The sequence below is a fragment of the Octopus bimaculoides genome, chromosome 7 (genome assembly GCF_046866305.1).
Source record: "Octopus bimaculoides isolate indiv1 chromosome 7, ASM4686630v1, whole genome shotgun sequence".
Classification (NCBI taxonomy): Eukaryota; Metazoa; Mollusca; class Cephalopoda; order Octopoda; family Octopodidae; genus Octopus; species Octopus bimaculoides.
The window spans coordinates 35,688,353-35,701,695 of NC_142934.1; the positions used below are offsets into that span (position 1 = coordinate 35,688,353).

Genomic DNA, 13,343 nt, shown 5'->3' on the forward strand with positions numbered 1-13,343 from the left:
TGGATTCACTTTTAACGAGTATATCATCCAGATATGGAATTTCAAATTCACCATCTGCTCACATTGCTTCCATAATCTGTTGGAAAAATTGCTGATGCGACTTTTAAACCAAATGGTAATCTGTTGTACTTATACAGTCCTTTATGTGTGTTAAATGTTAGGTATTTCGAGCATTCATTGTCTACTCTAATTCATAAATATGCATCAGAGAGATCCAATTTAGAAAATATCTTTTGACCATTTAATTTTGCAAAAATATCCTCTGGAGTAGGTAGTGAATGGTAGCACGTTTTAAGACATTTGTTTAAATCAGTGGAAAAATCAGCACACTCTCTGATTTTATTATTCTTTTTCTTGGTGCTACCCATTTAGAATATTCCACTTTTTGGATAATTCCAATTTCTTCTAGTCTCTCTAGTTCTTCATTGACTTGCTTCGTTGCTGCGAAGGGTACCATTTGTTTTGGCTTAAATGCTAGTATAGTGTTTTTCTTTGTTTGAAAACATCCCTTTGTCTTGGTACACAGACTTAATTTATAGGATAGAACTTCAGAAAAAATATTTTTTACTTTTTACTCTAACAACTTATTTTTACTAGAGGAAAAACCATTTATAGTTTTACAGAACAGATTTATGGGGAGGTCCCATAAATTAAACAATTCCATCCAGTCAGTACTGAAAAAGTTTGCTGCATTATTTAACATAAAAACTTTTGCTTTCAAGGTTTTACCCCAAAATGTAACCACAGTTATCATTTTACCCCAAAAATGTAATTATTTTCCTGAGACACCTTTTTCAATTTAAAAAATTTCCATTAATGTAGGCTTTCCTATTTTTTTTACTTGTGTCAGTGTTAATAATTGTAATGTCACTGCCTGTATGTAGCTGTAGTTTCACATTCACATAATTAATTTCTATGTACACAAACTTTCTTTTGTGAGCCTCACTTAGATTTTCTGTTGAGAAAACCTTTCCAGAATTGTTTTCCTTTCAACCTTTTCTTTACTTTGCAATGTGAGCTTTTATGTCCGATTTTTTGACAGTTAAAACATTTAAAATTTTTAAATGGACAGTTATTTTTAAAATATAGACCTCCACACCCATAGCAAGGATTGTGTCTTGATCTTTGTTTTTCTTTTTCCTTATCTTTTACAAGTCGACACACATGTATGTGAAAGTAATCCTTTTCTTCGATTTTATTTGTCATGTTGTAGATTAATAATTCCCTGACATCCCTCTGGATATTATTTACTTTGGAATTGATCAGAATGGCACATGGAAGACCAGCGGGACTACAATTCATTGTTCCTGAAATTCAAATCGTCAACTGTGAATCAATATTGGAATGTCACCCAATTAGCCGAATCACGAGACGAGATTTTTCAGTGGTTGGCACAGCGTCGACTAAATATGATTTTATACATGTGCGAAAATTGTAATTCACCATGTTACCTTACTGCAGTATTTATTGTTTAACAGTAAGTTGAGAAAAAGAAAGAAAAAGAATGTTGATTTGCTATTTACTAGTTATCTCACCTTTAATTTTTATTTACTTTTTTAATATCCCTAAACTGAATTACCAATACTAGTTATCTCCCCCTCAATTTTTATTTACTTTTTTAATATACCTAAACTGAACAATTACCAATAGATTGACTGTTACTGTGTTTTCCTTGACGCATATTTATTTCTAGTTGTATTTTTAATATGACCTGCATTAAATATGTTAACAACTAAAACTCTCAGCAAAACGCTTAAGGAATTATTTTTTAAGGAATAAATTAAAATAAAGTAATTAGTCTAACTAATTATTCAGTTTAATTGTTTCAATAAAAAATTCAAGAGCATAAAATTTTCAAAAAATCTATATTTTAGATTCGAAATTTAGGAAACAGATTACGAAACGTTGGCTTATAATTTAATAATATATCGTAACTTAGAAATGGCGGACTGCGACAAGAAAACTCCTTCCATGTCAGATTCAAGTTCACAGAGTACAGTTCTGAGTGGCTCTGAAAATACGGTTATTATGCAGGAGCATCCACCCAAAGAAGAGGATAAAAAAGAAGAAAACAATGAATCTGAAGTCTATCCTGGAATTGGAGATTATTATCTTGTTATGCGTCCAGACAATACATGGCGTACGGTCTTTCATAACGCAATATTTTCCATATTAAAATAATTTATTAGATTAATAGATATAATTCGTCATTTAAAGTCTAAGTCTTCTCAATACAAGATATCAATTCTTCCAATATTTGCAAATATAAATCTTTTAATTTTCGTAATGTAGTTTATAAATCGAGTTGTATGTAGTTTACCGCGTTTATTTTTCGTTTATCTCTGAAATGTTACACTTATTTTATAGTTACTTCATTTGTATATAGCTTTGCTCATACTTTTTACACATTTTTCTTTAATTGATAACCTTACTCCATTAATGATATCTTTTGAGTTAGAAATGTCATACTATATCCCATATACATTTGTTATGAAAACATGTGCTTCAGGAACGAGATTCCTTAACTTTTAAATCTAGCAATTTCTTTATGTTTAACCCTCAGCTTGTTTTCATATATTTAGCATGACTAAATCACTATATTTTTTGTCAGTTTTATACATAAAACTGATTACATGTAACTTAGTTACGTTCTCCCTTTTTTAAGCCAATTCAAATGGTATAGTCTTAATGGTATTATTGTAAAAAAAAAATAAAGGAGGGAAGATAAAAAGTAAATTAACCTTTTGTTTGTTGACAATATAGATATGTGATATTTATAAGCTCCCTTGAAATCGTATTTACAATATTACAAAAATTGATGCTACGCTAAAAGTTCAACCTAATACAGGAGTATATTTTAGTTTTCTATAGAAAATATTGAAAAAAATATTACAATCAGTTTGTTAGTATTGTTGTAACCTCTTTAACATTTGGTAATTTTTAGAAATACTTTTCAATATTGTTGATTAATTTTTCAATATTAGTATATATTTTACCTATTTGTTTAATATATTTGCATGTTTCATTTGCTTTTCTGATCCCTACTCAGAATCATTTCAAGCATATTAACCATTGATAGTAATAAGGGGACATAACCGCCTCTAACGTGTTTAGATATGATTGATAGTCATAGTCGAAGCTAATAGTGTTGAATGAAGTAAGGCTAGTTCAGTACTTCAGTATTAATTCTAGAAGCAATATGAAATTTGATATTGAGTCACTACAAAAATTTGAAAACGATTTCATGGTATCAGTTCCCCCCATAGAAAGTAGTTCACAAGATTTTAAAAGCTGATTTGGGGTTAATGAAATTATCTTCCTTCCACCTATTAGTTTTTTTCCCCCCCTTGAAGTGACGGGTTGTAATAAAAATGAACTTAATGGATATCTTGCAGAGAAAATTTAGAGAGCATTTCAGTGTTAAGACAGAGCAGCTGAAATACCTTATTCTGCTTTCATTTTAATCCTCTTTTTATCATTCTTTTGTCTGTCTCTATTGTGTGTATGTATAAAATCATTTTATATTCACTTTTTCAAGCTTGAATGGGTCAGATGGAATTTTCTGAGGCAGATTTTCTACAAGTTGATGCACTTCCTATTGCCAACCTTCACCTGTTTCCAAGCAAGGTGATATTTCCCCACGGCCAGACACATTTTTCATTGAAGACTGGAAATGAACAACCTCATCTGTGTGATGGTGATGCTCAATTACAACCATCACATGATGTCTAGACAAGGGTACACACAAAAACAAACATATATGTGTCTATATATGTGTGTGTGTTATGGGCTTCTTTCAGTTTCTAACTATCAAATCTATTTGATCAGCTTGGGGCTATAGTAGAAGACAAAGCTCAAGGTGCCATGCAGTGAGACTGAACCCAAGATTACATGGTTGGGAAGCAAGCTTCTCATCCACATATATATATTAAAACATTTTAAAACTAAGTGTGATTTAAGACCCAAATGACACTTGAAAGTGAAAAAAAACTTAGTACTCAGTTTCTTGTGTTTATATGCCCATTTTGTTTTAAAATAATTAATATGTGTTGTATATTGAGTCTTAGATTAGTCATCATACATGAACTTCAGTTGATTATCCACATAAAACTGATTTTAGATGTATAAATATTATTTATTGTTTCGTTTTATATATCAGATGCAGCTGAAATTATTCAAACTCGAAGCAATGAGAATGCAGGAAGACATGAATATTATGTTCACTATGAAGGATGTAAGTTACATAGTTTAGTAGCATGGATCATTGTTATCGATGTTTTAATATTTGTTTTTCTGCCACTAGTAATGAAAGTAATTACAGAGATGTTACTTGAAAATTTCATCAAATCGTTTCTTCATTATCATCTCAGTTAACGTTCATTTTCTATGCTGGCATGGGTTGGACAGTGACATGGAGCTGATCAGCCGGGGAGCTGTCCATACTCTAATTGTCTGTTGTGGCATGGATTTTATGGCTGGATCCCCATTCCTAATGCCAATGACTTTACAGAGTGTACTGGGTGCTTTTTACGTGCCACTGGCATGTGTATGTTTATGCAGCACCAACATGAGTGCATTTTATGTGGCACTGGCACCTGCAAAGGACAAGACTATGTGTGGATGACAGCAATTTTACTTAGCTTGATGCATCTTCTCAATTACAGCAAATTGCCACAAATCCTGGTCCCTTGTCATTTCCTTAGCGAGGCCCAGCGTACGAAGATCCTTTCTCACCACTTCATCCCATGTCTTCCTGGGTCTACCCATTCCACAGCTTTCCTCCACAATTAGGGCTTGGCACTTCTTTATGCGGCTGTCCTCATCTATACACATCACATGACCGAACCAGCGCAGTCTTCTCTCTTGTGCACAACATCTGATGCCTCTTATACTCAGTTTTCCTCTTGAATCGTTTACACTCTGTCATGCATGCACACTGACATTACCCATCCAGTGGAGCATGCTAGCTTTATTTCTTTCAAGCCTTTGCAAGTCCTTTGTAGTCAAAGCCCATGTTTCACTGCTATGTAGCATAACTGTACATACACAAGCATCATACAATCTGCCTTTCACTCTGAGTGAGAGGCCCTTAGTTACCAACAAAGGTAGAAGCTCTCTGAACTTTTACCTAGCCTGTTCTTATTCTAGCAACTACACTTTCAGAACTTCCTCCTCCACTGCTAACTTTGTTTCCTAGGTAACAGAAGTTATCTACCACTTCTAATGCTCTCCCCAAGCATTTGAGAGAATGTATTGTCTGTGCATTTTTAGTGCTTACTATACCTACACATTTGTCATACACGAAGACTATTTTCTCTGTTAACCTTCCTTTGATACCACTACACCTCTTATCTGTCCAAAGCTTGCACTGGGTACAACGTATGGAGTTTCTACCAACACTCTTCTTAGATATCATGCAAGGCCATTTCTTTGAAGGGATTTGTGATTTGTCTGTTTTCCTACTTACTAGGAATTTGATTTTCGCTAAATTAATACTAAACCCCTCTAAGTCAGGTAGTGATTCAGCTATAAGAACAAGGTCATCAGTGTAGCGGAGCTCCCAGTAGCAGCTGCTCTTGAATTCCTCTGTTAAGGCCTGGAAGACTAAGGTAAACAATGGGCCTGAGGACTAATCCTTTGTGAACTCCTACTTGTACACTGAATTCATTGCTATACTCATTGCCAACCCTCACCTTACAATATCCCTGTACATGGTTTGTATAGCTATCTGCATTGACCACCAGATAAGAGAGCGGGGTACCCTGTCAAAAGCTTTCTCTGTGTCAGCAAAAACCAAGTACAGAGGTTTATTTTTGGCTAAATACTTCTCTGCAATTGCCTAACCAGGAATATAGTATCAGTTGTGCTTCTACCTGGCACAAATCCAAACTGCATCTCATCTACACTAACTCTCTTCCTAATTAATTGAGCTATGATCCTTTTTGTGACTTCTATCTTCTGTTCCAGCAATTTGATGCCTCTGTAATTGTTTCTGTTTCAGGCATCACCTTTGCCTTTGTAGCAGCTGACTATAATGTTGCTACACCAATTGTTTGGTATGACTCCCTCATGGACAGCCTGACTTACTATACAGGTGACTTGGCCATATCTTACTCTGCCAGATATTTTAAGCATCTCTGGTGATTCCTGATGGGCCAGGGGCTTTCCCTGTCTTCATATCCTTAATTGCTTTATCTACTAAGCTTCTATTGATTCAAGATAGCTGGTTCCTCTGTTGGGTCTATTTTTATCTGAAGACAAAATATTTCCCTTTCTTTGATCTCTACATTTATTGATGACTTGCCTTTTATAGGGACCATATTTGGTCATCCTTTCTTTATCCCTTTTCTTTAACTGTTCATAATACTATCGTTTTTAGTTCCTAATCTGTTAGATACTTGTTCTTCCAAATGTTAGCTATTAAAGTCATTGTTAATTTTGATAAATTCTATTACAAAGAAAACCTCAAACTTTTAAACAGCATTTATAACATTTAAACATGTGATTTTTAGTTATTTAAATGATCTAAATATTACAAGAGGTTCATAACTGCTTCAGTTTTTTTAGAAAATGTCTTGGGTTACAGTTTTGTTTCAGTCAGAGGAACTCTGAAAATTTCTTTTATGTAAATAATGAAACTAGAATGCATTAAGAATACTTTTATTTTTCATTACTTTTGAAAACGTGTAGTTAAAACTAATACATATTTCCATTGATTGTTGCTGTATCACTCTAGGAATGATATTCCTATTTGCAGTTAATCGTCGATTGGATGAATGGGTTAATGTTGATCGATTTGATCTCCAGACCAAACTTGAAGACCAGCAGAACAAAGGCAAAGATTTATCAATTACTCTCACAGATCTTAGTGATGGTACTGACCGTAAAATCACACGGAACCAGAAACGTAAACATGATGAAATAAATCATGTCCAGAAAGTGAGTTGGAATTTATCTTTTGGTGTTCCATTTTATATCTGACCCAATCTTTTTATTTTGATTCAGGGACATAGGCATGATGTGTAGTTAAGACATTTGCTTCCCAACCACATGGTTTCAGTTCAGTCTTTGCACCGTAGGCAAGTGTCTTCTTTCCCCTTAGATCGACTAGGTAGAAGGAAACTAAAAGAAACCTGCTGTATATATGTGTGTGTGTATATATATATATATATATATATATATATATATATATATATATCATCATCATCATCGTTTAACGTCCGCTTTCCATGCTAGCATGGGTTGGACGATTTGACTGAGGACTGGTGAAACCGGATGGCAACACCAGGCTCCAGTCTGATTTGGCAGAGTTTCTACAGCTGGATGCCCTTCCTAACGCCAACCACTCAGAGAGTGTAGTGGGTGCTTTTACGTGTCACCCGCACGAAAACGGCCACGCTCGAAATGGTGTCTTTTATGTGCCACCCGCACAAGCCAGTCCAGGGGCACTGGCAACGATCTCGCTCGAAAATCCTACAGGAGCCAGTCAGGCGGTACTGGCAACGGCCACGCTCAAAATGGTGCATCTCATGTGCCACCCGCACAAGAACCAGTCCAGGGGCACTGGCAACGATCTTACTTGGCTTGCCGGGTCTTCTCACGCACAGCCCATTTCCAAAGGTCTCGGTCCGTAGTCATCGCCTCGGTGAGGCCCAATGTACGAAGGTCTTGCCTCACCACCTCAGCCCAGGTCTTCCTGGGCCTACCTCTTCCACGGGTTCCCTCAACTGTTAGGGTGTGGCACTTTTTCACGCAGCTATCCTCCTCCATTCTCACCACATGTCCATACCAGCGCAATCGTCTCTCTTGCACGCCACAACTGATGCTTCTAATGTTCAGCTTTTCTCTCAAGATACTTACACTCTGACGGGTATTCACATTGACATTACACATCCAACGGAGCATACTGGCTTCATTCCTTGCGAGCTTACGTATGTCCTCAGCAGTTACAGCCCATGTTTCACTGCCATGTAGCATGGTTGTTCGTACGCATGCGTCATACAGTCTGCCTTTTACTCTGAGTGAGAGTCCCTTTGTCGCCAGCAGGGGTAAGAGCTCTCTAAACTTTGCCCAGGCTATTCTTATTCTAGCAGCTACACTTTCAGCGCACCCACCCCCACTACTAACTTGGTCGCCCAGATAGCGGAAGCTATCGACTACCTCTAGTTTTTCACCCTGGAATGAGATAGAAGTTGTTTCCTGTTTGTTTGCAGTCTTTATTGCACCTGAACATCTGCCACAAACAAAAACTAACTTGCTAGTTAACCTGCCTTTGATGTTGCTGCACCTCTTATGTGTCCATAGCTTGCACCGGGTACATCTTATAGAGTTACTACCTACTCCTTTTCTACATACTGAGCAGGGCCATCTACCTGAAGGGGTTTGTGTTTTATCTACCTTCCTACTTATTAGGATTTTGGTTTTAGCTAGGTTGACTCTAAGGCCCTTCAGTTCTAGACCTTGCTTCCACACCTGAAACTTCTCCTCTAGTTCTGATAGTGACTCCGCAATTAGGGCAAGGTCATCAGCATAGAGGAGCTCCCAGGGGCAACCTGTCTTGAACTCCTCTGTGATTGCCTGGAGGACTATGGTAAATAATAGGGGGCTGAGGACGGAACCTTGGTGGACCCCTACCTCTACCCGGAATTCATTGCTGTACTCATTTCCAACCCTCACCTTACTGGCCGCATCTCTGTACATGGCTCGCACAGCTCTCACTAGCCATTCTTCTATCCCAAGTTTCCTCATTGACCACCAGATAAGGGATCGGGGGACCCTGTCAAAGGCTTTCTCCATGTCAACGAAAGCCAGGTACAGAGGTTTATCCTTGGCTAGGTATTTCTCTTGCAACTGTCTCACTAGAAATAAGGCATCAGTAGTGCTTTTACCTGGCACGAACCCAAACTGCATCTCATCTAAATTGATTCGCTCCCTAATTAGTTGGGCTATGACCCTCTCTGTAACTTTCATAACCTGATCTAACAGCTTGATGCCTCTGTAATTATTTGTATCTAAAGCGTCCCCTTTACCTTTGTAGCAGTTGACTATGATGCTGCTACACCAGTCATAGGGTATGACTCCTTCGTGTATCACCTGGTTCGTAATACGGGTGACTAGGCTATAGCCAACACTGCCAGATATTTTGAGCATCTCTGCAGTGATTCCTGATGGGCCGGGGGCTTTCCCGGTCTTCATACTCTTAATTGCTTTATCTACCCTGGTACTATCAACTCGGATAGCTGGTCCCTCTATTGGGTCGACATAAGGCAGGCTCTCTTTCTCCCATTCATTCTCTTTATTAAGCAATCTATCGTAGTGGCATCTCCAGACCTCTTTCTTTGCATCCTCATTTAATGCAAGCGTACCATCATCCATGCGAACACATTTCTCTCCTACAACATCACTATTCTCTCTCCTACACTGTCTTGCAACCCGAAATACCTCGAGTCTTTGGTCCTCACGGCGCAGAACATTGGCAAATCTTTCCTTATCTGCTTCCCCTCTGGCTAAATAAACCTGTCGCCTAGCCTCCCTTCTGGCACATTGGTACAATTCCCTGCTACCACCGTTCTTCCAGTCCTTCCAAGCTTGTTTCTTTTGTCTAATAGCCCTGTCTACCTCCTTGTTCCACCACCACGTTACTCTGGGTTGGGAGGGGACCTTACACCACCCACAAATCTGGTCGGTGGCTTTCAACAGGTTGTCCCGCAGAAATCTCCAATTGTCTTCCACGTTGTATGATGCTATATCCCCTTCTATTTCGTTAAATGCTTCAAGTAACTTGTCTCTAAGTCTCTGTCCGTTTGCAGGGTCTTTAAGCTTCCACACCCTTCTTCTCCAAGCCTGTCTAATTCTGGGCACCCATTTTGCCTTGATCCCAAAGTCGCTAACTACTAATCTATGTTGTGGGGTACATTCTTCGCCAGGGTAGGTTTTGGCATTTATAAGCCGCCCTCTTTCCCTATTTCTGGCGAGGATGTAGTCGATTTGGCTAGAGTGTCTGCCGGAGCGGTAGGTGACTAGGTGACTGGCAGGTTTCCTGAAGTTGGTATTGCAGACCATAAGATTGGTTGCATCACAGAACTCCAGCAGTCTGGTTCCCTCCTCGTTGCGGGAACCGAAGCCATAGCCTCCATGTATGCCATGGAAGCCCCCAGCACGACGTCCGACATGACCGTTGAAGTCTCCAGCCACAAAGAGAAGGTCCCTGTCACTCGTCGACGAGGTAGTTTGCAAGAGGGTGTCATAGAATTGGTCTTTCAGACCATCTGGTAGCCCAGGTTGAGGTGCATAGGCTGAGATGACAGTAGCTAATCTATGATGAAGCACTAGTCTGATCTTAAGTACTCTGTCACTTACTCTAACGACCTCGATTACCTTATCCACCCATTTCTCCGCTAGAAGTATTCCTACGCCCCCGACCCCGTCAGTGTTCCCTGCCCAGAAAATCTTGTACCTGTGTTCTTTGCCTGTGAGGAACCTTGCAGAACCTCCTCTCCATCTTACTTCCTGGATGCAGCACATATCTACGCATCTCCGTTCAAGCATCTCAACAATTTATATATATATAATGTACTAGTGTGAACACGCTATCTTTAAGATATTTTACATTGTATCATATTTTTGTGTAATATATGGAGCTGAAAAGTCTTTGCATCTGATATGGAGTAGCTGAAATATTTGCAAACTCCATAGTCCGATAGTATTCATGGTCATCATGTTCCTTTAGTGAAACAAAGTATATATCCCCAATTGAGTGTGTATTATTTTTTCTGAGATGCCAGAAAATTGTCTATTATTCCATGTGTAAAATTCAGGGAAATCAGTATAGTGTAATGTACATGCAAATGAGTCAGCTAGTGATTTCCGGTTAACTCGCATCCATTCAGTGAGAGTGGGCTTGTTGTGTGTGGATAACGTGTTCAATATCATCATCGTCATTAAAGTAAATGTATTGCTGTTGGGGTAAGTGAACTGTAAGCTGTTTTACTGCAGGATATGAACCGTGTAATTTGAACCCTAAAATCCTCCAGACTATCTCTGATGAGGATGCATAGCAGCCATTGATATAATTTTCAATTTTATCTTTGTGTATTTGTCGTACATTGGTTTGTCCACTAATATTGACTGTCACCCAATCATGACCTTCATGAATGTATTTGCTAATATATTTAACTGATTTTACAGATGCACATGTCTCTACATTACAATAACCTCCATATTTGACTAAAAAGAAGGGGGAATATGGTACTACTGAATGATTATCTAATTCAACATTAGACTTTGTAAATGTAAAATTATTATTTCAATGTTGGTAAGGTGGATAGCCATTATAACTGTGTAATGTATTTTCCTGAAAGTGTCTAGGGAAATGTTTTTTACATTTTCCATCAACCATACATGTTACATTGGGTTTATCTCTTCCACATGGACCATGTAGCATGCTTTTGGTGACATGTTGAAACAGAATTGGTTGTGTTTGTGGATTTGGTAGTTCTGCATAAACAAATTTATCATAATGTTCTGGATTTTTTTTTTTAATATGAACAACATATGACAATGGGGTAGTCCATGCTTTTGAAACTCTATAGTCCGCATCAACCCTGCAACCTCTCCCAAAATATTTTCCTCCGAAATATCATGCAAGACATCCCTTAGTTTCATATTAAATATTCTGTCAGCTGATGTCTGTACTGGATAAAGTTTGTCTGTGATACTGGTCAAGCAACGAAAATTCTGACACGAATGTAAATAAAATTATGGAGTTGTACTTGCATAGCAAGTGACTTGATCTGAAATCGTGTGCTGAAACAAAAACAATTGCATCATGGAAGATGATTGTAAACCATTTAAGAACACACAAAAAAACTATTAGATTCACTTCATCATTTAAATTTAATTTGTGTCAAAATATTTTCGTGACTCTGAAACCACGACCTGTTCACTGACAAAACTTCATGCTGCATCTATGCAGCACAAAGTTTTGTCAGTGAACAGGTCGCAGTTTCAGGGAATCTAGCATAACTACAGATTTCTGCTTCCCTCCCTCCTGAGTTTGGATGATCATAACTTTCAGAAAAATGGATCTTTTAATGAAATTTTTATGAGTATGTGTTATATCATGTAGATTCTGAATGTACAAAAGTTTTTGGGGAAAGTGTTTTAGGAATTGGCTGGGTGGGGAATTTTGGAAAATTCACCAGAGTCCACTTCAATTCGTCTTCACTTTCAAGAAAATGGATATTTTTTAATGAAATTCTCTACAAATATACTTCAGACTATGTAAATTCAGACTATGTAGATTTCGAGGACATAGGAATTTTGGGGAAAAACAATTGAGAGTTATTTTTGAGAACTGTTTCCCAGTTGGGGGTGTTTCGGAACAAGTCCATATTTGTTTCATTTTCTTTGTTTTGGGAATTTGTGCATCCCTACATTTCTACACATACACACACACACACACACACACATATATGTAATAAAAAAAGTTCAAACGAGGAATTATTTCATTCAATATCATGTTTATTATAGGGATTATGTAACAAATTATACTTTACACTTCTATATTCAACTGTGTGTGTATATTCCTTATATTTGCTTCTGGTTTCTTCTGCCTTTCTGTTGAAGACTGGGAAAGCCCCCGGCCCATCAGGAATCACTGCAGAGATGCTCAAAATATCTGGCAGTGTTGGCTGTAGCGTAGTCACCCGTATAGTTAATCAGGTGATTCACGAAGGAGTCATACCCAATGACTGGTGTAGCAGCACCATAGTCAACAGCTACAAAGGTAAATGTGATGCTTTAGACACAAACAATTACAGAGGTATCAAGTTGTTGGACCAGTTAATGAATGTCACCGAGAGAGTCATAGCCCAACAAATTAGGGAGAAAGTCAGTTTAGATGAGATGCAGTTTGGGTTCATTCCAGAGAAAAGCACCACCGATGCTATATTTCTGGTAAAACAGCAGCAGGAGAAATACCTAGTCAAAGATAAACCTCTGTACCTGACTTTCGTTGACATGGAGAAAGCCTTTGGCAGGGTCCCCCGCTCCCTTATCTGGTGGTCAATGAGGAAACTGGGGATAGATGAGTGGTTAGTGAGAGCTTTGCAAGCCATGTACAGGAATGCTGTCAGTAAGGTGAGGGTTGGCAACGAGTACAGTGAAGAATTCCAGGTAGAGGTAGGGGTCCACCAATGTTCTATCCTCAGCCCCCTCCTATTTATCATAGTCCTCCAAGCAATAACACAGGAATTCAAGACGGGATGCCCCTGGGAGCTCCTCTATGCTGATGACCTTGCACTAATTGCTGAGTTACTATCAGAACTAGAGGAGAAGTTTCA

At 38.1% G+C, this 13,343-nt stretch overlaps 1 protein-coding gene across 2 annotated transcripts in view; it reads left to right on the forward strand.

The window, feature by feature from the left end:
* Nucleotides 1–1,895: 1,895 nt before the first annotated feature.
* The window catches only part of LOC106873138 (histone acetyltransferase KAT8), a 63,461-nt gene continuing 52,013 nt past the window's right edge, over nucleotides 1,896–13,343 (forward strand). The window contains exons 1-4 of one of the 2 annotated variants that reach the window (XM_052969537.2): nucleotides 1,896–2,140; nucleotides 4,160–4,234; nucleotides 6,002–6,094; nucleotides 6,758–6,939. In XM_052969537.2, the coding sequence (XP_052825497.1) occupies nucleotides 1,942–2,140; nucleotides 4,160–4,234; nucleotides 6,002–6,094; nucleotides 6,758–6,939 (549 nt within the window). In that variant the 5' untranslated portion in view covers nucleotides 1,896–1,941. The remainder of the gene's footprint in view (nucleotides 2,141–4,159; nucleotides 4,235–6,001; nucleotides 6,095–6,757; nucleotides 6,940–13,343) is intronic. The other variant, XM_052969539.2, reaches the window with a different exon arrangement.